The sequence below is a fragment of the Taudactylus pleione genome, unplaced genomic scaffold (assembly GCF_031769625.1).
Source record: "Taudactylus pleione unplaced genomic scaffold, aTauple2 ptg000536l, whole genome shotgun sequence".
Lineage (NCBI taxonomy): Eukaryota > Metazoa > Chordata > Amphibia > Anura > Myobatrachidae > Taudactylus > Taudactylus pleione.
In genome coordinates this window covers 1,737,654-1,765,341 of record NW_028284938.1, presented here as the reverse complement: position 1 = coordinate 1,765,341, position 27,688 = coordinate 1,737,654, and the positions used below count along the sequence as shown (strand labels likewise).

At 43.0% G+C, this 27,688-nt stretch overlaps 1 protein-coding gene across 1 annotated transcript in view; it reads left to right on the top strand.

Annotated features, from left to right (window-relative positions):
* The window catches only part of DNAH7 (dynein axonemal heavy chain 7), a 482,851-nt gene that overhangs the window by 320,839 nt on the left and 134,324 nt on the right, over positions 1-27,688 (top strand). The window contains exons 46-49 of the mRNA XM_088451023.1: positions 10,559-10,749; positions 11,286-11,419; positions 14,341-14,676; positions 15,907-16,033. Coding sequence (XP_088307149.1) covers positions 10,559-10,749; positions 11,286-11,419; positions 14,341-14,676; positions 15,907-16,033 — 788 coding nt within the window. The remainder of the gene's footprint in view (positions 1-10,558; positions 10,750-11,285; positions 11,420-14,340; positions 14,677-15,906; positions 16,034-27,688) is intronic.

Here is a 27,688-nt window from a genome sequence, read left to right as displayed (position 1 = left end):
TAATACTGTCTGCAGGGGCAAATAATGACATATACCACATGTGTAGTGGTACACGTCAGAACATGTTTAAGGTTAATTTTGGCACCTGTATGCGGATGTGGGAAAGATGAGCCAGTAATCATATGTCTGCATGTGGTGCAGTTCAAGCACCTGTAGCACCCTGGTCCCTTTTTCAAAAAAACAGGGCCAGGTACACTAGTCTCTTGAAAGCCGGTGATATTAGGGCCTGATTCAGAGCCGGACGCTCTGACCAGAGCGCTCGCTCTGCATCAGGGCCCTCCTACCTAAACTTGGAGCAGCCTCCTAGCCGCTCGCATAGCTGTGGGTGACCCTGGAGTGATTTTGGCTCTATCAGAGCCAAAATCACTCCCACTGACATCACTACTGATGTCAGTGGGGCCGGACCCAGACGGTTAGCGTTCCCATGGGAATGCCTGCGTCTGGCAGCCACGCCCCCGGCACGCCCACCAAAGGGGGCGTGCTGTCAATCAACACCGACAGCACACCCCCTTTGGTGCGAGACCCATAACGACGGCTACCCCGTCGTTATTCGGGTCTCACGCATGCGCACAACGGAGCTCTCTCCGTCGTGCGCATGTGCACTAGGGCACCATCGACCTGCTGGCGAGCGCTCAGCACTCGCGTGCAGGTCTGAATCAGGCCCTCAGTGTGAACCACGATGTCACGGATGTTCTTGCCTCTCATGATGCATGCCATAGGTTTTTTCTTGTGAAAGCAAGATAAGTTTTTGTCAGTTGCCACAGTTGGCCACAATGCCCGTGAGGCTCTTTGGACTACTGGACTTGAGGTGCTGAACCTCATTTTCCAATGGATGGACTCCAGTTTGTTTTTACATGATGCAATGAATAAATTCTTCCTCGGGATGGCTAACACTTCAAGTTTTTGTTGTTGTAAAACTTATAAATTGTAGCCTCGTACCACTCATTTTAGAAAAACCTTTAACTTTATATATATATAAATATATATATATATATATATATATATATATATATATTTGAAAACAAAAGGTGAAAACACAGCGCCTCATAGTTTAGTAATCATATGGTTATGTGGAGTGTGAAAATAATAATGAAATGCGCGTACCATATAGGTTATAATAGTATGCGTATAACCATTAGCTCCTAGGTTTCTGTAGCGGAGTTCCCCACTTCAGGCTAATTTCCCAGTGGATGCTAGTACATAATAGTCATGTATCGGTTTATGGATTTATATAAAGAGAGAAACAGAACTCTCATGGTGCAGTATAATAGACATTTATTACATACAACATATAAAAGGTAAAATTCGTAATTACAATAGAATAATCTTCAAAATGCTTATCTCAATAAGAATCTCAATGCTCCCAACTGGGGAAAGTCAAAGTGCCACGATGTCCTCTATGCGTTTCGTCCCTTAGCTGGACTTCGTCAGAAGGGTGTTTCTTCTTGTATGTATGTATATATATATATATATATATATATATATAAAATAAGCAAGTCTGTTTGTCCTGTATGCATGGCCAGAGTCTTGGACCTAGCTCCACCAAATTTGGCAAAAACCTGTGTGAAAGCTACAAAAGTATCCTTTAAACCTCAGTCTGAGCAAACTTTGACTCATGCAAGTTCATATTAATCTAGAGTTAGTCCTTTTTAAAGTGACCATATATATTAGTCAGCCCTCTGTGTAAACATGCAAGGGCGTAACTAGAACTTTGAGGGCCACATAGCAAAATCTCAATAAGGCCCCCCCAGAGGTAAAAAAAAAACATATATTTGCCCCCACACAGAGCCAATTCATGTTATGCCACACAGAGCCCATTCAGGTTATGCCACACAGTAGTACTCCTTATACACATGCCACACAGTAGTAGTGCCCCTTAAACATTATGCCACACAGTAATGTCCCCTACACTACACAGTAATGCCCTTACACATTATACCACACAGTAATGCCAGTTACAGATTATGCCACATAGCAGTAGTGCCCCCATATAACACATTATTCTACACAATAGTAGTGCCCCATATACTGTAACACATTATTGCAGACAATAGTAGTGCCTCATACACATTATGTCACACAGTAATGCCCCTTATAACATAATGCCATATAGTAATGCCCCTTACACATTATGACCCCCACAGCAACTCACCTCCCCGTGCCCCTCCAGCAGTCTCTCACCTACCCCTGTGTGCTATCAGCAGCCAGCAGGTGTGGATTTGGTATCTGGCTGCTAGCTAATTACAGCTGGTGCACTGGCAGGCAGCGGCAGACATGGACAGACAGCACCAGCGCAATTTGAATCTGACGCAGGTCGCAAGTCATTCGGAGCTCCCGAACTGTCAGCCAGTCAGGAGCCGCCACTGCTGATTGGCTGTCGGTCTGCGAGCTCTGATTGCCTCACAACCAGTGGCACTGTCTCTCCATGTCTGCCTTCCGAAGTGCCAGCTGCAATCAGCTGGCAGGCCGGCACCAAATCAACACCGCTGAAATCTGGGCCCCCCTCAGCGGCTCTGACTGGTACGGCCCAACTTGAGTGCGTGACAGTGTGCAGGGGGAGCGGTGGGCCACAGAGGCAGCTCGGCCACCATAGTTGCCGCACCCCTTGCACCCACGTTAGTTATGCCACTGTTTGCATGCATGTTAGCAAACAATTGGGTCCTTTTCAGGATCAATGGAATAGAGTTATAGGCGAGGGCAATGTAAACAAATAAAGGCTGCAGGGTCCAGTCTTCAACCTAGGCAACGCTGGGCATCCCAACTAGTATATAATAGTCTTCATTCTAGCACCCTGCAACTGTCACAACTTGTGCAGTTCTTCTTTCCTACCTGGGGTGTCACACTCTGCTCTTGTGCTTCTAGCACACACTGGTCTGTATATTAGAAGTTTGTTGCTTCCGCTGAGTTTGCTGGAAGCACCAGAGCAGAGATTAACACCCCAGGCAGAACTACATGAGTTGTGGCAGATGCAGGGTGCTAGAATGAACACTATATAATAAACGAGAAAGTGTGTGTCTGTTTGTCCTTTTATGCACGGCAAGAGTTTTGTACCTAGCTCTACCACAATTGGCATGGTGGTGTAGTTTGACCAGGATTAGGTTTTTGCCCAGGTTTGAACTTCATCAGGGCCCCACATTGGGCCTGATTCAGCAGCAATTACAACTGCGGTTATGCACGCAGTTGGCCGATTATTGCGTTCTTAGCATGCGTATGCACCGCAGTGCGCGAACACTCCACTGTGATCGGGACTGCGATCGCAGTGACTATGCAGACCAATGAAGAGTAATTGACAGGAAGTACCATTTGGGGGTGGTCGGTGAAAGGCAGGCGTGCTAGTGCGTTTGAACGCCGTTGCAGGGGCGTGCATAATTTAGTCACTGCTATGCCATATGCAGCTTGTGTACTTACTGCGTGCGATGATGTTAGCAATTGCTGAGTAAGGTCAGACCTTGTGCAAGTGTGCATGAGGCTGCGATGGTACTCTGTTACCGATGGTTTCGCAGTCTTGCTAAGTATTACGGATGTGTGTAAGGTAAGGTGGGCATCCTTAGGCTGCATATGGCATAGCGATCGCAGACCTTAGCATATCTTCGCAGAGAGACTGCGTGCGTAATCGCTATTTGATTGCAGTTGCGATCTGTACTGAGTCAGGCCCATTGTCACATATCCCATAAAACCGGGACAAATTACACAGGTTCTGGGGCTGAGGGTCTGGCTTCATACACACACTGTCACAGTCCAGAGTGCTGTGTTATATCACTCTTCCAACCAGCCACATACATGAAATATGGAGTTAGTAAGCCCTCTGTGTTTACATAATAAACTTTGACATTAAATAGTGTGCATTATAAGCATTTTATTAACTCTCTCATCTTACAGCAGCCGGCCTGTAGTCTTGCAAGAGTGCCTGTCAAGCTTATGAGCAGCTCAGCACTTGATACATTGACTGTGGCGGACAGCATAATCAATCCACACTCTTTGATCCTGTCAAAGAATCCTGTCAAAGTTTAGCATACAGAGATTACAAACCGCAGAGGAGATTGATAGCAGCCACATGTTGCCACTCTGTCCGGGAGCGGGACTCCAGTCCCGACATTCCCCCCTGATGGCAACTCTGCTAGACATGGTCTTCAATGTTGGTCTGCAGAGTGATTCAGAGGGTGATTCAGCTGTGGATGCAGTGACCGATATCATGCGGGTTCCTGATTATCAGGAATCTGCACATGTGCTTGACCCGTACAGCGCATGTGTAGTACGGGTCTGCGATCCTGCACGCACACCGGGAGCAGACTGTGCCGTTTCTTGGTGGGGAGGGGGCAGCGGCTGACTCTGTTTCTCAAAACAGAGGCATTTCGCCACCTTTGGGGGGATTGGAGAGGCCAGGATCTCCATAGGCTGACTGAGATTTCCTGGCCTCTTTTACTCATCTCCGGCGGCCGGCTTGCGTGACCCCATGGTCACTCACCCGGAAGAAGAGATCACAGATGATCCGATACTGCATCCTTGGATGCAGCTGGGATCAGTAATGCATGCAGGAGGCATTGACGCTCCTGCTACATTACCATATTACAGCTAAATAATAAATTTTATTATTATAAATAAATATTTATGCAATATGCATGTATGTGTGTATGTATGTGTGTGTGAGTGAGTGTATATATATATATATTTCGGGGATCCGAGACACAGCTCGGATCTCCCTGCCTGCCCCGGATCCCTAATAGAGGCAAAACCTCGCGATCCCACTGTCTGATCTCGAGGTTTTGCCTCGAGCGGCCATTTTACAAGTCCCATTAAATTCAATGGGCTTAATGCTTATTGGCTGAGAGACCCGTCTGTCACAGCTCTCAGCCAATCAGCATTAAGCATATTGAATTCTATTGACACAGGAAGGTAGGAAGATGCCGCCCGTCCCCCTTGCCTGACATTGCTGCTCCTCCCGCTGCCAACACCGGCTGCACCCCCCGCTACTAACACACCCCACTCTGCCGACACCCCTGCTGCCGACACTGCTGGCAACCTGCATTGTGGACACCACCGGCACCCATGCACTGCCGACACCACCAGGACCTCCAAACTGAGGACACCGTTGGCACCCCCGCTCTGCCGGCAGCCTGCACTGAGGACACTGCCAGCACCCCTGCACTGCTGCCCCACGTACTGACGACACTGTCAGCAACCCCACACTGCTGACACTTTCGGTACTCTCACACTGAGGACACCACTGGCATCCCTGCACTCCCCATGTACTGAGGACACCGTCAGCAACCCCGCACTGCCGCCACTCCTACACCGAGGGCACCCCTGCACTGCCGACACTGTGAGCACCCCTGCACTGAGGACATCGCTGGCACCCTCACTCTGCCGGCACCCTGCACTGAGGACACTGCCAGCACCCCCACACAGCCTACACCGCCACTCCGCCGGCACCCTCGCATTGAGGCCACCACTTGCACTCTTGCATTGAGGCCACTGCCAGCACCCCGCACACCCGACACTGCTGTCACAGTAAGTGCACTATTGGTGTATCCAACCCACACTGTATAACACACTGTATCCGACCCACACTGTATTCAACCCACACTGTATTCGACTTGCACTATAAACTGCACTGTATGCGACAAGCACTGTAACCGACTCACACTGTACCCTGCACTGCATTCAACCCAAACTGTATCCCGCACTATGGGCCAGATTCATCAAGGACCGCAATTGCAAAGCTGCACGCAGGCAGCTTTGCAATTGCGATCCTTGCAATTATGGTAATGCAGCAGGAGGCATCACACCTCCTGCTGCATTATGTATCCGAGCTGCATTGTCCAACACAACATCAGATACTCTGCGGACCATCGGTCAGCTGCGTTACCCATGGGGTCCCGCAGCCGGTCGCTGCAGATTACAGTGAGAGACCAGGAAATCTCCGTCAGCTAACGGAGATCCTGGCCTCTTTCCTCCCCCCCAACGGCGGTGACACGCCTCCGTTTCAGGAAACGGAGGCTATCGCCGCTCCCTCCCCGGCCACAAACGCCAGCAGACTGTCAATCACTGACAGTCTGCTGGCAGTCTCCATGCGGGCCCACAGACCCATTCTGCACATGCACAGAACGGGTCTGGCACCTGCGCAGATTCCCGAACATCAGGAATCTGCTGAATTGACCCCAATATCAGATCCACACTGTATCCAACCTGCATTGTAACCGACTCTCACTGTATCCAACCCACACTGTATCCAACACTATATCTGACCTGCACTGCATCCAACCCACTATGTATCCCGCACTGTATCTGACCTGCACTGTAAACTGCACTGTATCTGAACCGCACTGTAACCGACTCACACTGTACCCTGCACTGTATCCGACCTGCACTGTATTCAACCCACACTGTATAACACGGTATTCGGCCTGCGCTGTATCCAACCCGCACTGTATCCCACACTATATCTGACCTACACTGTATCCAATCCACACTGTCCCACACTGTATCCGACTCACACTGTGACCGACCCGCACTGTATGCGACCCACACTGTATCTGACTTGCATGTGCAGTTGTATAGGGGGCATTCATGCCTGCTGTTGCTATCTATTTACACATGGTGTAGGATTTTTTTTTGTTTGCTGCTTGTTAACTACAACTAATTGTTTTGAGCAAGGATATTTCACGTACGATTTTAGTAAATTTCTGTGTTGTATTGTTTTCTATTGAACATACTTGTGAGTTGGTTTAACCTATGTTGGTGAACAATATAGTGTGAAAATTGACTGGAAACAAGTGGAAATTAATGTTATTGAGATTAATAATACTGTAGGAACAAAAAGTTTTTATCACTTTTTGAAAATAAAATACAGATCCAAGACCAAAACACGTAAAGGCAGTTTTGGCAAAATCAATTCCAGATCCAAAACACAAAGGAGATACACATCCAAAACACGGGGGTCGGCGCACATCCCTAATATATATGTATATATAGATATGTGTATATTTTTTATATACATATATATATTTTTTTAAATATATATATATATATAGAAATAAAAAAAAATATATAGAAATAAAATAAAATGTATATATATTATAAATAAAATAAAATATATATATTATTATAAATAAAATAAACCTAAAAACAGATGATGAAGACAAAATTAACTTTAAGGAAAATACAAAAAGACAGTATGTCTCAAACACTAATTAATAGCAGTGGAAGGATTGTCAAATAGTAATCATACCTGCAGACGTATCGTGCATATCTTCTAGAGTAGTTTGTGGCAGTGATATACGCTATTGGTGTACAATACCTACTTCCCCATCCCCATGTACACAATTATTGCTGCCCTTCCCCTGCTAAAGGGTAGACATGTAGAGAGCTACTTACAGTGTCGGACTGGGGCATAAAGGGCCCACAGGGGAATGCAATGACAGAGGCCCACTGAAGGGGCGTGACCATGACCAGCCTTTTGTAGGTATGGTCATCCCCATTAATAGCAATAATCTATGACACTTTTAATATAATACCAATAATCCGTGCCCACTTTTATTATAGTATTCTGTGCTCTGTTTTATTAAATGAGCAATAATCCGTGCCCCCTTTCTAAAAGTATAACTAATCGGTGACCCTTTTATTATAGTAGTCTAATAAAAGGGGCACCAATTATTGCTTATATATAATATACATAGTTAACACACACACACACACAACACACACACACACATATGCTGAGTGTGTGTGTATATATATATATATATATATATATATAGTGTACACATACTGGGCTTCATTAAGAGCCGCTCGTAAGCGGCCGTTCGTTCAGAGCGATGTTTGCACAACTGCGCATGCGTACGGATTGTAATACGCATGCGCGAACCAGTCAGTGCGGCCGAAAATCGTTTGTTCGCTAAATAGCGAATGCCTGCTATTTTGAGTGACAGAATGAGGCGTATGTGGGTGGTAACAGGGGAAGGTGCTTGAAAACGGGGAGTGCAGATCAGAACGCAGGCGTGCTTAAAGGTCAAAACGGGCGTTTTAAGGGTGTGCATAATTAATACAGCAGCGTCATTGACCACATCACTTGGTTATTTTATAGTCAGAACTGCTCATAAGATAGCAGTAGGAAAAACCAACCACAAGAATAGCGAGCAGTTCATTCGCCTTTCGATGTACTCGATTAATCTATTAAATAGCGGACATGACGTAGGATGCGAGCGGCCAGGGGGCGTATTTTTCAAAACACGACATGTTTTGTTCGCTCGTTCAGACATAGAGGCGTCAACAGACCGCAAAGAGCGAACGGTTCATTTAAATAGCCACCCCCTTTATCAGAACGACCGTCCGCAAATAGCGTCCGGCTCTGAATCAGACCCTCTGTACATAAACAATCATGTACATAGAACACATGTATATATGTATACACAATTAACTATACGTAGAATACATATATAGTATATATATACATTGTATACATAGACATGCAACCATACATAACATACAAACATGCATGCACGCACATACTGTACATATATAATACATACATATACATTGTATACACAGACATGCATACATACTGTACTTATACATAGCATACACATACATACATACACATAGCATACATTATTATTATTATTACCAGTTATTTATATAGCGCACACATATTCCGCAGCACTTTACAAAGAATATTTGGCCATTCACATCAGTCCCTGCCCCATTGGAGCTTACAATCTATATTCCCTAACACATGCTCACACACTTACACACTAGGGTTAATATTTTCTGTGTGCCAATTAACCTACCAGTATATTTTTGGAGTGTGGGAGGAAACCGGAGTACCCGGAGGAAACCCACGCAAGCACAGGGAGAATATACAAACTCCGCACAGTTAGGGCCATGGTGGGAATTGAACCCATGACCTCAGTGCTGTGAGGCAGTAATGCTAACCATTACACCGTCTGTGCTGCCCTATGCATACATATACATAGTATACACCTACATAGTATACATACATATATAGTGTATATTCTATATACATACCTAGTATATTTAATCTATTTTTTAGCAGGAATAAAATCTATACTGTACATGGAATAGGAGGCTGGCAGGGAGAGGGTTACAAGACAAGAGGGTCTGTTACATTCCAGAGATGAGGAGGATTCCAAGGATTGGGATGCAGAGAAAATGGACATGTGTAGTGGATTGGGGGGGGGGGTTTGGGGTGTTGCACTTATTAACTTTTTTTATTGTCCTATGTTACCTGAAGCCATTCTCATGGCAGGTGACTGGAGAGAGACATTTGCTGCAAGTGCAAGGAGACATGAAGCAATCCATGCTGCACACTACTATATAAAGCAGCTTCCAGCCAGCCTCACACTCTCTGTAATGTCAGAGTGCTGTGCAGGGAGGAGGAAGCCACAGCCACAGGAGTCCGTGCAGAGAGAGGAGAGGCGGGTGTGTCTAGAAGAGACAAACCTACCTCATTGGTGGATGGTCCTGGGGGAGGGGCAGCAGCTTACACCAGACGGGACTCTGCAGGCAAGACTATAAACAAAGTAGTGAACAGCGCGGAATGCCGCTGCAGGTGATGTAAGACAGCCCAGTGCAGGGAAGGGGGGGTCAGCGATCAGCAGCCGGGTCAGTAACCTAAACAGCCTGCTATAAAATAAACCCTGCATGCGACCTGGTCTAGACCACGCCCACTCGCAAAAGAGGGCGTGGCTATTAAACATCGGGGCCCACCGGGGAAATCCCCGAATCCCCGGAGCCCAAGTCCAAGCCTGGCTACTTAGAAGATTTCTGTAAATACAGTATCAACCAGGTTGAGTCTCCCATATCCAAATATCGTGAAATACGGAATATTCCGAAATACAGAATTTTTTTGGCATGGCTGAGATAATCAAAGCTTTGACTTTTGATGGTTTAATGTACACAAACTTTGTCTAAGGCATAAATGGTTAAAAATATTGTATAAAATTACCTTCAGGCTGTGTGTATAAGGTATATATGTAACATAAATTAATTTCATTTCTGTACACAAACTTTTTTGAGCCACAAATTATTGAATATATTGTATAAAATTACCTGCAGGCTGTTTGTATAAGTTGTATATAACACATAAATGCATTCTGTGTGTATATTTGGGTCCTATTCCCAAGATATAACATTATGGTATGCAATTATTCCAAAATACGGAATATTCTGTTATTCAAAATACCCCTGGTCCCAAGCATTTTGGATATGGGAGACTCAACCTGTACCATCAGAAAGACTATAACACTATAATTGTACTCCCGCCACAACATCATCTCTAGAGTCTGATATCTATAATAGGACCATATTTTTTCACTTTAATTGATTTAGTAGTCATGTTATAGAATATCAAAGTGAAATATGAATTGTAGATATGCTCTAGAATGACATTCAGTTTTCAGGTCTGCTAGTAAATCAAGGAATGTATTAAATGATAAAAAACTGTACCACTATGTATCTTATTTAACTTATTAAGTCTAATTTGTCAAGTTGGATTTTATCTGTTTATTTTCTGTCATTACTCAACTTTACCCTTTTTTAGTGTTACTGGAGAATGTTGGAGAAGAATTAGATCCTATTCTAGAGCCGCTTCTGCTAAAGCAGACATTTAAACAGGGAGGTAGTGTATGCATTCGGCTTGGTGATTCCACTATTGAGTATGCTCCTGATTTCCGCTTCTACATTACAACTAAATTGAGGAATCCTCACTATTTACCGGAAACCTCTGTCAAGGTCAGTTTAGATTATGTATTTTTTAAGCATAAGAAGTAAATCTGTATTTGATTGAATTGCCTTAGAGAAAATAATAATTTCATACATGATTTAAAATATGGGATAGTGAGTGAAAGTCAATACCATTATTTACATCAGTTAAGGGGATATTTGTAGTTAAATAGATCTGTTTCTTCTACTTATTTGCATTCCATTCTAATGATATTTTTAGTAAATTAGCTATTTGGCAGAAATTTTGTTTGTCAATCGCCACCTGGGAAAATATATTTCCTAATAATTTGTTATAAATTGTACCGCTGTATAAAAAAGTGATTGAGCTTTATGTTTATTATGCACCTTCTTATTTACTGTGTGTATTTGCCTGATTCTTATCTTGCTTTAAAGTTCACATTTAAATGCTATGCTCTTTTTGAATAAATTAGAAATACGCTATTGAAAGGTCAAACATGCTTTAAACCAAGGTTTTATTTTGTTGCTCTATTAAGTTGGAAAAAATTAGTAAATATTTGTGTTTCAATGTTATTAAAATCATACAGGTCACCTTGCTGAATTTTATGATCACTCCTGAAGGGATGCAGGATCAACTCTTGGGAATTGTCGTTGCTCGAGAAAGACCAGACCTTGAGGAAGAGAAGCAAGCACTTATTCTACAGGGAGCAGAAAACAAACGGTTAAATGACTAATACTTTACTCTATACCTTGCCATTGGGTTGGGGTACATTTCTTAGTCAGAATTCAGAAATTTAAAACACAAAGACACCATAATGTCGATATAATGTGTTGTTCTAATATGCTAATATCAACAGCCTGATTGCAATTAGCATTTTTACCATTTCAGAATATAGAGTTAAAATGTTGGCATTGGTAATATATGCATGTCTATATTTGCATGTCTATGTTTATTTAGAGCTACTATCAACGAAAATAGCATCAGCTGCATTTAATGTGTGTTGCCATCATGCCCTGCCACTGTTTGAGCAGACCCTAACAGGAGCACTACCATGATAGGGTTTAGTAGCTGCGGCAGTCAATGTATGTTGATGTGGAACTATACATGCCAGCATGCCCTATTGCAACTGTTTCATTGCAATTAGCATTACACTGGAGGGTAGTATCATCTGCGTTGCTAATTGCAATCAGTCTGATATGACAGGCTCACTGTTTACTGGTTACCACTAGTTCTAATTTTAGTTACAGTATGTGGAGATTTTGACTATCAATATTATGACTGTCTACACTACAGAGTTTACAAAATGTGAGGGTTTAGCAGTAACCACTCACATTGGTCAAGTTTAATCTTCAAAATGGGAAAACATCTGGTTGAGAGTTTAAATCGTGTGAGTTTTTGATTCTAAGAACATGTGAGTTTGTATGTTTTCGGTCTCTATTACATTGGCCGAGGTTAAAAAGTGTTAAGGTGCGTACACACTGGGCGATTAAAGTGGACAACTGAACGATAACGATATCGTTATCGTTCAGTCGTCCACTTTATCGTCCATTTTTAACACAAAAACGATGAACGATAATGACGACGCGCGTTCCCGCGGGTCGTTTGTCATCATCGTTCATCATCATCGTTCATCGGGTTAACATGCAGGCCAACCTGACGATGTCGTCAGGTTGCTGCATGTTATGGAATCGTTAATGATATCATTCTGCGGGTGTGGTCAATGTTATGAACGACATTGAGCACACCCTGCCGGGGACACACTAGACGATATCGCTCAGAGAGCATAGCGTCTAGTGTGTACGCACCATTACAGTTTACTGCTAAACTCTCACATATTCTAAACTCTCACCCTATTACATTTAGCCCTTTGACTCTGTTGACATTTTGAATGTTGACTTTTCTTTTTTCACTCTCAATCTTTTGATCCTGTCAACATCATGACCATGTCAACATTATGATTGCTTAAGTTTTGACTGATTTCTGACTACTTCTCTTGCCATCATTCAACATGAGCATTATACCAATATATATTTTTAAAGGGAATTTTGGGAGTAAGCAAAACATAAAGTTTTCATGCAAGGACAATACAAGCTGCAATATTCTATTCATATATGGTATACACTTGGGCACAGCAACATACAGTATATTAACAAACTTGCATTGCAGAGGTATATGCAAATTGCTGACTTTAGGGGGTATATTTACTAAAGTGCAGGTTTTAAGAAGTGGAGTTGGTGCCCATAGCAACCAATCAGATTCCAGCTATTAACTTCTAGAAGATGGTAGATAAATAAGTAGAATCTGATTGGTTGCTATGGGTAACAACTCCACTTCTAAAATCTCACACTTTAGTAAATATACCCCTAGGTGTGGAATTGCAGTTTTCCATTTCTCTGTATTGCACAAGAAGTATGAGACACCTCTGGTAGTTATTCCTGCTTGCAGCCTTGGCAAACAGACCTAATACCTGACTATTTGGACAGAAACCTAGGACTGGCTTCATGGAATAGAGACCCAACTCACTTGCCTCAATTCACTCCAGCAACCATGTAACTCATTTTTACTTTAAATAAAGTGGGAAGACACGTATGTCCTGCTAAATTAAAATTCCCTCTAAATTAAACTAAGACAGGAATGTGTGAGAAATCTAAACACTTTCAATCTGTTTTGCAAGTTTTTTCTCCTCACACAATAATTAATTGTGGTTTGTAAACATATACTGTATAGTTACTAGGCACTGTTAACTGATAACATTTTGCCTTAAAATTATGTATTATATCTACAAGGCAAGTTCAGATTTCTGGAAATGTGAATGGCCCATAATATTTTAAAGAAGAAGGGGTCTATTTACTAAGCTGTGTTAGGAGATAAAGTGAACAGTGATAAGGTACCAGCCAATCAGCTCCTAACTGCCATTTTTCAAACACGGCCTGTGACATGGCAGTTAGGAGCTGATTGGCTGGTACCTTATCACCGTTCACTTTCTCTCCTAACACAGCTTAGTAAATAGACCCAACAATCTTTCAAAATGCTTAATTCAGTTTTGGGTAGTATATCCTAAGTGATACTTGGTCTCCAAAAATCTCCGCCCTCACCTGCACTCACCCACCACTAGTTTCTGGTTGCTCAGTACACAGAATGCTGCCTCTCTAAGAAAAGATCAGGTTGGCAGTAGGGAGGAGAGTGTGGCAGACATCACTGGGCCATGTGGAGAGCCTGAAGATGACAACCAGGGTAAATAACCTTGGTACTGGGTCTCACTCCTTATGTTCCACCCAAATCTGGTTGTTCAGTTGTGTGTGGAATGATCCTTTAAGACCCATTAAACTGTATTGCAAGTTTATTTTGGACATAAAAGCTGTGGTGCTGCTCTGTTCAACTTTCCCGAGATCAGAATTGGTGGCAAAAGTTCAAGATCAAATAAAATTTTGAATAATGAAATTGTCCGTTGAGGTTTGATGTAGATGACTGTAATTATTCATATGTTTGAAGTCTGATGAGGTTACACTCTAACTAATAAATATGTTAATTTAAAATATTTAAAAGTATTTAGCGTTTGAACATATGCATTTTAAATGTTTTCTATCCTAACACTGAGTTTCTGTATGTAATTTTAAATGCATTCTTTTTTACTCATCCAGGCAGCTAAAAGAAATTGAAGACAAGATTCTAGAAGTACTTTCATCTTCAGAAGGAAACATATTAGAAGATGAAACTGCCATTAAAATATTGTCATCCTCTAAGGCTCTGGCAAATGAAATTTCTGAGAAGCAAACTGTGGCCGAAGCGACAGAGAAGAAGATTGATGCAACACGGATGGGCTACCGTCCGATCTCCATCCATTCTTCTATTCTCTTTTTTTCCATTGCTGATTTAGACAATATTGAGCCCATGTACCAGTACTCTCTTACATGGTTTATTAATCTTTTTATCATGTCAATAGACCACTCAGAGAAATCGGAACACTTACAGACAAGGTAGGTTTTTTAAACACATTTCTATTTATATTGTATCAGCAATGGTTCATTCATACAAGACAAAGCTTCGCAGACCAGTTGCTGGTGCCTCATATCTGGTTAAGTTGGAGTTGAGGATTTTTCTGTACACTGAGGCCCTGATTCATAGCCGGACGCTCTGACAGAGCGCTCGCTCTGAACCAGGGCCGTCCTTCTTCATTTTTAGAGCGGCCTCCTGGCCGCTCGTATAGCTGTGGGTGACCACCCACAGCTATAGCGAGCGGCCAGGAAGATGGTGGCGATAGTCAAGACCATCGCGACCATCGGGCTTGCAACGATACCCTTGTGGTAGGGTCTCGTTGCTGCAAGCCCTGGAGTGCTTTCGGCTCTATCAGAGACAGAAGCACTCCCACTGACATCACTTGTGATGTCAGTGGGGCTGGCCCCAGACGGTAGGCGTTCCCATGGGAACGCCTCCGTCTGGGCAGCCACGACCCCGGCTCGCCCACCAAAGGGGGCGTGCTTTCACTCACCATCAACAGCACGCCCCCTTTGGTGCAAGACCCGGAGCGACGGCTTGCCCGTCGCTATCCGGATCTCGCGCATGCGCACGACGGAGCCGGCTCCGTCGTGCACATGCGCACTGGGCCAACATCGACCCGCTTGCGAGCGGGTCTGAATCAGGCCCACAGCCTCCAATTGTACAAGATCCAATATCCAAAGCACTGGCAAATAATGGCCTCAGGTGATGAAGGAAGAATGTTAGCACATAGGAAAGGTTGAGTGTTTTCATGGGAGACAACACAAATGTCACAGTTTCAATAGTAGTCCCAAACTTCATCTTACCTTATCCAACATTACATTAAACTACCGATAGACGAGTCATTTTCATGGTTTTCCATTGCGTGCTGCTGCGGAGAAAATAGCAGGACTTGGTGCAAAAGGCAGAGTACAAACACTGTTCTCAATAAACCAGTAACAACATAGCAGATTTACCGACAAGGCTTCAGGTAAGGAATAAACATAACCACATATATCTACACAACAGACATGGCACCTGGTGTTATGAGATGTTACCTTATATTCTATCCAGTAACAGTCTGCTAAAGCTATTATGTGTGGTGGTTGGTTGTGGTTGCAATCGCACATGCTACACTTGTGGTGATAGATATTGCTTATAGCTGATATTAAAGGAAAATGTGTCTGTAAAGTAAAGTTTATTATCATGTCCCTATTTTGTTTGTTTTTTAGGTTGCAAATCCTGAAGGACCACTTTACATATTCACTATATGCAAATGTTTGCCGCTCTCTGTTTGAAAAGGACAAGCTGCTTTTTTCCTTCTGTTTAACAGTAAACCTTTTGAAGTATGAAAACCTGGTAAGCACTCTTATAATTGCCTTCCATGCTGGCAAATACTATGTGTTTTTTTTTAAATTCAATTAATTATCCTATCTTCTTATACATTACAGTTTTCTAACGTCTGTAGCTTGGTTGCCTACACTGATTCCTAGTCCTTAATTGCCTTCTCATTAGAATTGACCTATATTCCCTACATAAAACAAATAATGATTTATTTAGTTAAATAAGTAATACAGAAACAAGCTCATATAATGACCTGTTTATTTATTGCAGGCCATCTTGTTTTTTAGACTACTAGAATAAGGCTTAGAAACCACATGCAGAATGGCATGACCTGCGTATGTGTATGTGAGCACAGCTTATTCAGCCTTTTAAAAGTACAAACTATACCTTTAAATTGCCATATTAGCAGTTACCTCACAATTGGTGTAATTTCCATCTACTGTATTACATAGAGAGCAATGCCACCTGTTTGTATGCACTTTGATATCTGTATCTCATAATAATTTATTCTCTGCAAAACTCCACTTGTTCAAATAGGCAAAAAAGTTACACTCTGTTTTTGTTCCAGTTTTCACACATAGGGCCTGATTCAGCAAGGATCGCAACTGCTAATCTGCATGCAATTGTCCGATTGTTGCGTACTGCGCTTGCATCGCAGGGTGCGTGCATGAACCTGCCACTGTGATCGGGATTGCGATCGCAGTGACTATGCCTTACGCAGCCTGAGTACTCCTAGCGTACAAGGAGGTTAGCAATTCCTGAGTAAGGTCAGAGCTTGTGCAAGTGTGCGTGAGGCTGCAATGGTACCAATGGTTTTGCAGTCTTACAAAGGGTTACGGATGTGTGTAAGGTAAAGGGGAGCGTCCTTATGTTATATCCTGATTAAACCTTGGTACAATCCTGCGTATAAACCTCTAGACAATCCTGCCTATAAACCTCTAAACATAGATGGCGCTAAGTAGCGCTATGACCAGTCGCACACCCCAATAAATGCTCTCAGACTTTGGCACTTGTGGTCCAACGCACAAAAGTTCAAAAGTACAGATAGTTGCACGCTGTGATCTAAAGACAATTAGCGCAAATAAATCATACAGACCCAAGGTACAGTTGTTATATACGCACGTGCGCTGGTCCCAGATACCGGCATCAGCAAGAAACCTCCATCAACAGCACAGCAAGAAGACTCAAGACTGGGGTCAGAGAGCGCACATATATACTCTTTCAGGAATTGGCTATACAATGGACATGAGCTGGTATTGTTTCATTGGTTCTTCTTCTTTGGTCTTCTGTTACGACATAGTTCATTGGTCTGTTTGTACTTGAGAAGTTCAGCCTCCCAGTGGCTCTTTGTGTACTTTTTCCTGTCGCATAACTAAGCAATGAACACTTCATACATTGTACATTCTATCACCTAATTCCCTATAGTTCATAACTTGCAGATGCTTGTAGCGATTTCCCCACCGATAGTACCGGAGTTCTGCAAATACACAGCGGATCAGAATGGCACCAAACATGATCTACTTATTATGTACTAAACCATAAATATCATATAACATGCACTCCACATCATTGCAAATATAAATAACACTTTGGGTAATTAGCTTTATTACTGCAGAATATTTTTATGTAATTTGTGTAAGTGTAAGAGAATATTGCATAAAGTTGCTAATATGCGTGGTGCGTTTATTTATAGAGTGCTTATGATAAACAGCGCAACTGTGCGTAATGTGCGGTGTTTATGCATGTAAGTCTATGTGTGTGTGTTTTATGCATGTAAGTCTATTTATGATGCATTTAATATATATATATATATATATATATATATTTTATCCCTTACTAACATATTTTTAAAACTATAATGCAAGGTGTTACAAGCAGCTATGTTCACTTTCAAGCAGGGTGGGGACCCCCAGCTGATTGTCGTTGCCACTGCGTCTGGTAAGCAAAACCTCTGACCATTGTTAATTCAGACAAATTCAATTGTGCATATCAATGTCTGGGTTATATTTCAATTGCCACAGCCATACTTGTCTATGGGGGGCTTCCCAATTTATATGTAAAACACTCACAGTATCCTGGTGTTTTTTAATTACTTTTCTCAGACATGTATACAGAAGCTGTTTCTTGTTACTAACTAAACCCTGCATGAATATTGTGTTTGTCAGTGTGAGAGTGTTCTATATTATTCACTATTTAGTGTTGTGCGAATGTGTGGATACGTGCGCATGCACGCAATGTTACATCGTGGATTGTACCAACATAAATCGGGCATTGGACGACCAAATCGTCGCATGTAATTATTCGACTTCGACATTCCACCCTTTGATAGCCAATCAAACGCTATCACAACCTGTTTTGAATCTGTTTAACCATGCATGAGAATATACCGTTTAATGTTATTATGGTATGACACAGTTTGGTAATTTGAACCATTAGATAATGCGTCTCAAGGAGGGTGAAACAACCCTTATACACCATCTGCGGATCCTTAAGGGACCAAGGGCAGGATGTGGGAACTCATCTAACCTATAAAGGAAGTTTGGGAAGGGGGATTGGGACTGCATTACCTAAGATGACTTAAAATAACATCAACAATATATTTATGCACAACCACACAAATCCAGATCACAATATTATAGGGTACATTCTAATTCAGGGTTGTAATACAGTTCTACATTTATCTCACTATTCATATTGTCACTACTGACCACCATCATAATTTCGTTCTTCCGGTTTACCTTATTTTTACATTTTACACACTTCAACACAGTAGGAACACACCTGACACATATGCCAATTACTATGATGACAACCAGTATGAGGATCAGGAGTTTAACTATGCTTGCAATCATTTCTTGGACCCATTCTCCTAGACCTGAGAACCATTTCACTGGGTTCAACCATGAAACCCATTCCTCTACCTTCTCCTCTACTTCAGCCACTGAAGCATTATGGTTTTTTCGAAATTCCCATTTTAACTGCAGAATTTCATCCATTCATATGGTTTATCACCTCCTTGGGGTCGCTGGTATCATTTGTGACGTAAGTGCAACACTTTACTCCAAATTGGGTGGTCAAAGTTACGCAATACCCTCCAGTGACAGCTGTTAAATAATTTAACACTGGTCTGTGTTGCACCAGTTCTTTCTTGTACGCTTGCAACTCCCTACCTGTATACCTGAATGTGTCATCATACATCTCAGTGATATTATCTATTAATTTAGCAAGATCTTGGATATATCTAAAATTTAGTATACCCCGAGCGATCCTGGTGGGATCTAGTGCTACCAAAACCTGAAAGCCAGTTGTCTCACTAATTAACTGTGTGGCTTTATGCACATCACCAGGTATCATATTTCTTTTGTCTCTATGTTCATACTGTGTGTGAAGATATGGTGATGGTGTGTTTTTATGAATACCAAGCATTTCAACATGTGTGAGGGTCATAACCTCTGGGACTACTCTTCTGAGAAAACACAAACCTTCGAAACTCGGAGAAAGCCACTTATATGCTTTCCTTCCACATATAAAATATACATCATCGGGGAGAACATAATGAATAGTATGCATCATGATCATCAAACACATTTCCCTCACAAATAATCCTATCTCAGGTTCTCGCATCTGGCAAATACATGTTTCTGGTTGTATAATCTTAGCACAGTACCCTTCTGATATTCTATCAACCATTTCTTTGGTGGAACTCAGTGTATATTTATACCGGAAGTGTCTTCCACCTGACCTAATTTTGCGTAACAGTTCATAATTCATAGGCTCACGGTCAGCTCTTAGTGAGAAGGTGATCATCTGATTATTCCCAGTCACCTCCCAACTTCCTGGTTCATTGGAGTTGGTGGTGTTTAAACATAAAAGTGATTTATCTACTTGATACTGGTGGAGCTTAAAATGGGGCATTTTGGTATTAAGAAATTTTCCGTCCAGTGTCTTCCCATTTTGCAATTCTAGAATTTCAGAGATATTTAATGGGAAGGGCACTAATCCTACATTATGCTGTCCTTGTGGCACGTGAGAGCACACCCAACAGTCGGTTTGGTTAAAATTTTTGCCCACCATGGTGTGATAATCCTCTAAAGGATACCCACCCCAATACTGATTATACTTGGATTGACACCGTTGGATGCATCTCTCATCAATTACGGACCCACAGAACTCACACATACAATAATCCTCAGACGATAGAACTTCACACTGTCTCCGAGTATTCAAAATAGCAGATCTCTTAACAATTACAGTACTAAGATTGGTCAAACTCTGCCCTCATTGGCATAACACTCCTCCTTTCGACTCTACTCCATCAATTCTGCCATCAGCTCCCATCTCCTCTATCGGTTCCCCATCACAGAAACCAGAAATCCCACGAACAAACCAGGATGATGGAAACTCTGGAAGAGAATATAAAAATGAACACAGCAGACCAGTCCATCGCCGCAGCAAGGACCTGCAAATTTCTTTAGCTCAAGTATCTCACTGCCACCTTTTAATCCTCCCGGAACAATCTCGCGATCGACAGGTATGCATTATCAGCCTCGTCTCCGCCTTGTTTCTCCACCGGTTGGTTGAACTTTTTGCAGTGAGTGGAATGGACCCAGGTATCTCTCTCGGCCACCTTCAAAGATGTGTTACTCATCAGCAACACCTGATATGGACCCTCCCAACAATCAGTCAAACAACCTGAACGCAAGTAATTTCTGATCATAACATATTCTCCAGGTTCAACATCATGACAGTTTGTTTCAGGCATATCATGGGACAACAATTTCAGTTTCTGCTGTTGCTGTTTTAACTGTTTACTTTTTGATATAAGATACTTTACAGTTACCTCGTTGTTACCTTTTAAATCTTCCTACGGGCTTATAATCAAATGAGGTTGTCTACCAAACAGTATTTGAAAGGGGGACAGATTTAGAGGGGGTCTAGGATTGGTCCTTATGCTATGTAGGACCAACGTTAATGCTTCTGGCCATCCTAGTCCAGTCTCTGCCATGATTTTACTTAATTTATTTTTAATAGTTACATTCATCCTCTCCACCTTGGCACTGGCTTGCGGTGGGTAGGGGGTGTGAAGTCGACTATTAATACCCATCAGCTTACACATATTTTGAAAAACATCACCTGTGAAATGATTACCCCTATCACTCTCGATAATTTTAGGGATACTGTATCTGCACACAAACTCCTGAACAATTTTCTTGGCAGTAAACGCAGCAGTATTAGTGGCAGCTGGGTATGCCTCAACCCAATTGGAAAACACATCAGTGCACACTAATACATACTTGAGATTCCTGCAGGGTGGTAATTGGATGAAATCAATTTGTATTACCTGGAAAGGTCCGTCAGTTGGAGGAATGTGATATGGTTCAGTAGGGATCGTTTTCCCAATGTTTTTTCTCAAGCAGGTCAGACAGGACATTGCTCTCTTTTCCGCTTTAGAAGAGAAACCTGGTGCGCACCAGTATGCTCTCACCAATTTGCACATACCTTGCTTTCCCAAATGAGTCAGACTATGCACTGCCTCAGCCAGGCTGGGGTAGTATGCCTTGGGAGCCACTGGCTTACCTTGTCCATCCCTCCAGAGTAAAGAGGACTCTTGCTCACATCCCTTGGACCTCCAGACTGACTTTCCTGGGTAGAACACAAATTTTGCACCTCAATTAATTTCAGCATATCAATTGTTTGGAAAGTCATGATTTGTTCAGTTGGTAAATTCATTTTTAACCCTGCTGCCCATTTTGCAGTTTCGTCTGCCCTGTTGTTGCCCAGTGACACGGGATCATCTTCACATGTTGGGCTTTACACTTAATTACTGCCACTGCCTTTGGCAATTGGATTGCTGTTAATAGTCCTTTTATATGTTTGGGATGTGCAATTGGTGTGCCTGCTGCTGTCATAAATTTTCTCAGATGCCATAAGGCAACGAAATCATATACTACTCCGAAGACGTACCTAGAGTCAGTATAGATATTAGCAGATTTACCTTCCGCTAATTCACACGCCCTCTTTGGTGCCACCAGTTCCGCCACTTTGGCCAAGTGTGGTGGTCCTAAAGGTTCGGCTTCTATGATGTCTTCGTCATTTACAACAGCATAACCTGTATATAACTGTCCAGTGTCAGTCTGTCTATGACAGCTCCCATCCATGTAAAATGTCACATCTACATTTTCTAAAGGTGTATCCCATATGTCAGGTCTTGCGGTAAAGGTTTGATTCAGATATTCCATACAATCATGTGCATCAATATACCTGCAGAACTCACCTGCTGCCAGCGGCTCACCTCTCTCCACCCTTTGTGCATCATGTTGCACATATGGTAAATACATAGCTGGATTTAACATACTGCACCTTTTGATGGTGATATTTGCAGGTACTATTAAGGCTAGTTCCCATATTGTGAACTTAGCTGAGGAGAGTTGTCTGGTTTGGGCAGGGTTTAGCAAAGTAGATACAGCATGGGGAGTATAGACAATCATATAATGGCCTTGTACTACATCCTCACTCTTACTGACCAATAGAGCAGTTGCTGCTACACTTCTTAAACACGTTGGGAGTGATCTTGCCAGTGTCCAACTGTGCACTGTAGTATTCTACGGGCCTACTGGCATCACCATGTTTTTGTGTGAGGACACGCTGCGTAACCATCGGCTTCCGTACAATACAAATCAAAAGGTTTTTCGTAATCAGGTATTCCCAATGCAGGTGCTCTTGTCAGACTCTCCTTAAGATTAAGGAAAGCCTGCTCTGATTCCTCTGTGTGTATGACACGATCGGGCTTTGAGGAAGAGACTAAGTCCTGTAATGGCAAGGCCAAAATAGAAAAACCTGGGATCCACATTCTGCAGTATCCACACATTCCCAAGAGGGTACGAATTTGCTGTTGGTTCTGCGGCAGTGTCATGTTCTGTATGGCCTGGATTCTGTCATTTGTGAGATGTCGTAACCCCTGAGTTAGGCAGTGTCCCAAATATTTAACCCTGGACTGGCATGGCTGTAGTTTGTCCTTGGCAACCTTGTGTCCTGTTTGCGAGAGATGAAGCAGCAAAAGTTTAGTATCATTTAAACATGACACAAACGAATCAGAACATAACAATAAAACATCCACATATTGTATTAGAACAGATCCATTGACAGGTTGAAAAGATTGTAAACAGTTGTGTAAGGCCTGGGAAAAGATGCTGGGGCTGTCTATGAAACCTTTTGGCAATCGTGTCCATGTGAATTGTACACCCCTGTATGCAAAGGCGAATAGGTACTGACAGTCAGGATGAAGAGGCACAGAGAAGAAAGCAGAACAGAGGTCAATGACAGTGAAATGGGTTGCATTTGGTGGGATCTGCATGAGAATGACAGCTGGATTTGGCACTATGGGAAATTGGCTCTCTACCACCTTATTAACCCCTCTAAGGTCTTGTACCAGCCTATTACCCCTCCCACCACTCTTCTTTACAGAAAAGATGGGACTGTTGGCTACACTAGCTGTACGAACTAAAATTCCCTGCTGTAACAATCGCTCAATTATAGCATAAACCCCTGTTTCTACCTCCTGTTTTAATGGGTACTGGGGAATTTTTGGAGCTTGCCTACCGCTTTTTAAATTTACCATTACGGGACTTACGTTTGCCATTAATCCAGTGTCCTGTCCATCCTTGGTCCAAAGTGAATCTGGAATTTGGGACATTTGATCTACCTGAGATGGATTCTCACTTAATCTGGTAGAGTGATACATTATCCTTTGGGGAGTGTCCAGCATATCCCTCATCTCGTGCGCAAGTCTCTCTGGGATATCTAAAAATACACCATCAGAGGTACAATATATGACACATCCCATCTTACATAACAAATCCCTACCCCGTGAAGGTTAGTAGGAGCCGCTGCTGCCAGGAAAAAAGAATGTCTGGTATGCAAAGGCCCGATAGTGACCTCTGTGGATTTTGTTAAAGGATAATGTTGCACTTTGCCGATTACTCCCATTGATGGTACTGTCTCGTTGGTTACCTGTAAATTAACGGGAGATTTTATCACTGACCTGGTCGCCCCTGTGTCTACAAGAAAGGGATATTTAGTACCAGCTACATCAACCATCATTACTGGTTCTTCCCTAGCACTTCCCGTTAGCCTGACTATCTGTAGACTACAGGTATGACCTGACCACTAGCATTGACTCCCACTCTCCAATAAAGCATTAATGGCCAAAATTGGAGCTGGTGCCTGTTGGACATTTGCTGGTCTCTGTGTATATCCCTTATGGAGATATCCAGATACTCCCTGGTTAGGGGGTCCTACCCTCTTCGCTGTACAGTACCTACTCACATGTCCTGGTTGGTTGCAATTAAAGCACTTTCGTGAGTGGGGTGGATGAAAGGATTGCTGTGTGGGTTGAGCAAGAGGGAAAGGTGGTGGGTATGGGTAAGGATATTGAGGGAGATATGGTGGTTGTGGATAGTATGGGAGTTGCGGTTGTGTGTGATAAGTGGGGTAGGGCTGTGTTTGCGGTGGTGTAGGATTAGTGAGGACGTGTAGCTGTGCAGGTGCAGGTGTGTCTGCTGGCTGTGATGTTACAGTCATTCCTTCTAGAGCTTGGATACTAACAGCCATTAGTTTTTCGCTCTGGGTCTCTCTCTTTTTAGAGATGTTCTTATCATGTTCAATAGCGGATTCTATGAGGGTATCTACAGTGACTCCCCTCCAGCCAGGCTGTGAGGTCTGAACTCTGGTCTTTATGTTCTCTTTTAGGCCATTCATAAGTACAGTGACAATCATTCCCCTGTGGTGAGTGCTATCTTTAATATCTTCTAACCCAGTGTACTGGGTGATAGCCTGCAGAGCTCGGTTGCAATAATCCTCTGCAGATTCACTCTCTTTTTGTTTTATGGTGAAGATTTTGCTCCAGTTAACTACTACTGGAAAATATACACCCAATTGAGTTACGATGCGGGAAATGTTACTTTGTTTAACTTCGTCTGTTAAGGGAACATCTCCATCCAATACACAATCCGTGATAAATTTTGTCACGTCGGTATTGCATGGAAGACAAGCCCTTAACACCACTTGCCAATCTTTGTTGGTTGGCTAGTAAGAACTACCCACATTTTTAAAAAATCTTTGACATTTGGCTAATTCCTTTTTAGGATCGGGGAAATCATTCATTATGGAGTTTAGCTCCACTCTTGTCCAAGGACAATGCATTGCTACCTCCCTGGTGGGCACTACACCGTTCGCATCCGCATTCCCATTCGGAACAGTTATTGTCCGGATAGGATGCAGACCGGCCGCACTGCTACTTTTGATCTTATTACCTGGCTGGGAGTTTAGTCTATTACTGCTACGTATAGGGTTAACAACTTCCTCTACGGGTGCAGTGGATGTTAACACTTCCTGTACTATTACAGATGGAGATGGCGGCACCACTTGTGCTTGCCGTGGTGGAGCATCTAACATGTGTACATCATGGGAAATGACAGACATAACAATAGGCTCATCATCCGCATCATAAACATTTTCCTTATGATTACTTAAGAGAGGGTACAAATTACTTGTTACATTTTTATGGGTTTTTTCAACAACTGTACCTGCACCCCCATCCGCATAGGGCGGCGGTGGTGCGCGTGAACCACTGGCAATACATTCCACAAAGCTACCTTGCAGCATGTGCGCGCTATCACGAGGCGCGCATGCCCCGCAGTTTAGTGTTGCGGGTGTACTTTCCGGTATCGTGCTCGCGATGCTAGTTTGCGTCGCTTGCACACCTTTAAGCCACGCATCTCCCTCATGCTGCCATAATTTTAAACATTCGTTATATTTTACCTTTTTCACTTGAGAACGCACCAGACTGATGTGATCTCGGACATTGTTCAGTACATCCTTATCAAAGCTACCAATTCTGGGAAACGGTCTAACACTCTTCATCGTCATCTTAAACCATACATCACAGTACCTAATTGCATAAGCACCGTACTTAGTATGCATAATAAGGCGTGCCGACCCAAGTGGTGCTTCCATTAGCAGCACATCATTGTCTAACATCTCTACTGTTTGCGTGACTCCCGTCCTGGGACAAACCCTTCGTTTTTTAATAAAGATTTAAACTGGTGAAAGACACTCAAGACACTTTCACTTACCTGTGGACATCTTTGAAACAGGGCGTATCCACAAACCTTATGGAAGACCTCTAGACGCCTCCACTCACCTATGGAAGAAGCTGCTTCCACGCAGAAATCCCTTTTTGACTACTTTTCAACTGCTAGGGGGTAATACTTACCCTTTGTTTTCCAGTTGATTTCGTCCACCCTCTCATCAGTTCACAATCATAGTTTAGCCAAAACTATGCTGTTCAATTACAGTGCTCAAATAAACCTAACCGATTACTGAATACTGTAATCACACTGAGAGCCGAACCCTAACAAAAATAACAACCCATACACCTGCTTTGTGTATAGTAAACGATAAGCTGCTACCGAGTCACTAGGCCGCTCTTTACGCCTAGCACTTAAGGGTCCTACGATACCCTTAACATTTAGGAACCGTGTTACACCCTAAACCAACAAATGCTCACTGTTACACACTTTTTTCCTGCGCAGAAAAATAAACGTTCTCCCAGAGTATGGCAACAGTGATCGAGATACTTACAACAATGTTAACTATCAATAACACAATGCAATTTCAACGGCTTTGTTCAAAACACTTGGCAGCACTACCAGAAATACGTGTACGCTATTGTGCGACTGGTCGTATACACAATAATGCGACTTCCCCTTTTAAACATACAATTCTATCAACGAGGGAAAACAAACTTTTTCCTTCCTTGTCGCTGGATTCTAATCAGCACTCTTTTTACACAATAACCGGCAGTGCGCTCTCAGCAACAAAATGGTAACAGGCAATGGCTAAATGCGTCTCCTGTTATGGCGCCTCCACCCTTTTGCTGAGAGACAACTGACCGAGTGTTACCGTGTATCAGATAGCGTGATTCACACTGCGAGCCCCCAACTGTTATATCCTGATTAAACCTTGTTACAATCCTGCCTATAAACCTCTAGACAATCCTGCATATAAACCTCTAAACTAGGGGTGAGCGGGTTCGGATTTCTGAAATCCGAACCCCCCCGAGCCACCCCGATCCGAGTCAGGCTCGACTTTTCCCGCCTGACTCGGATCTGAAATCGAGGCAAAACGTCATCATCCCGCCTTCCGAGTCTCGCGGGTTTTGGAACCTATATAAGGTACCCGCGTCGGCGCCATTTTCTCAGTCGGCTGTGGACAGTGAAGAGGGAGGGTGGGAGTTAGGGCTGGCTGGGCTGTGTAGTGTAGTGTAGTGTAGTGCTGCTGTTGTCCACTACTTCAAAGTCCATAGGGGCTGGCTGTGTTGTGCTGTGCTGCTGTTGTTAATAGGGCTGTGTCCACTACTTCAAAGTCCATAGGGGCTGGCTGGACTGTGTTGTGCAGTCAGTTCTCCATAGGGGCTGTGTCCACTCCAAAGTCCTGTGCAGTGTCCCAGTCCTAAAGGGGTGCTGTAGTGTTGTCCAGGGGGTGCTCTGTCCATCAGGGGTGCTCCCCCCAAGTGCTAAAAAAATAATATATTTTCTGTGTTTGTGAATTGTGTGCGCAGTAGCCGCACGTGCATCAACAAAGTAGTGCCAAGCGTGCGCCTGTGTCATA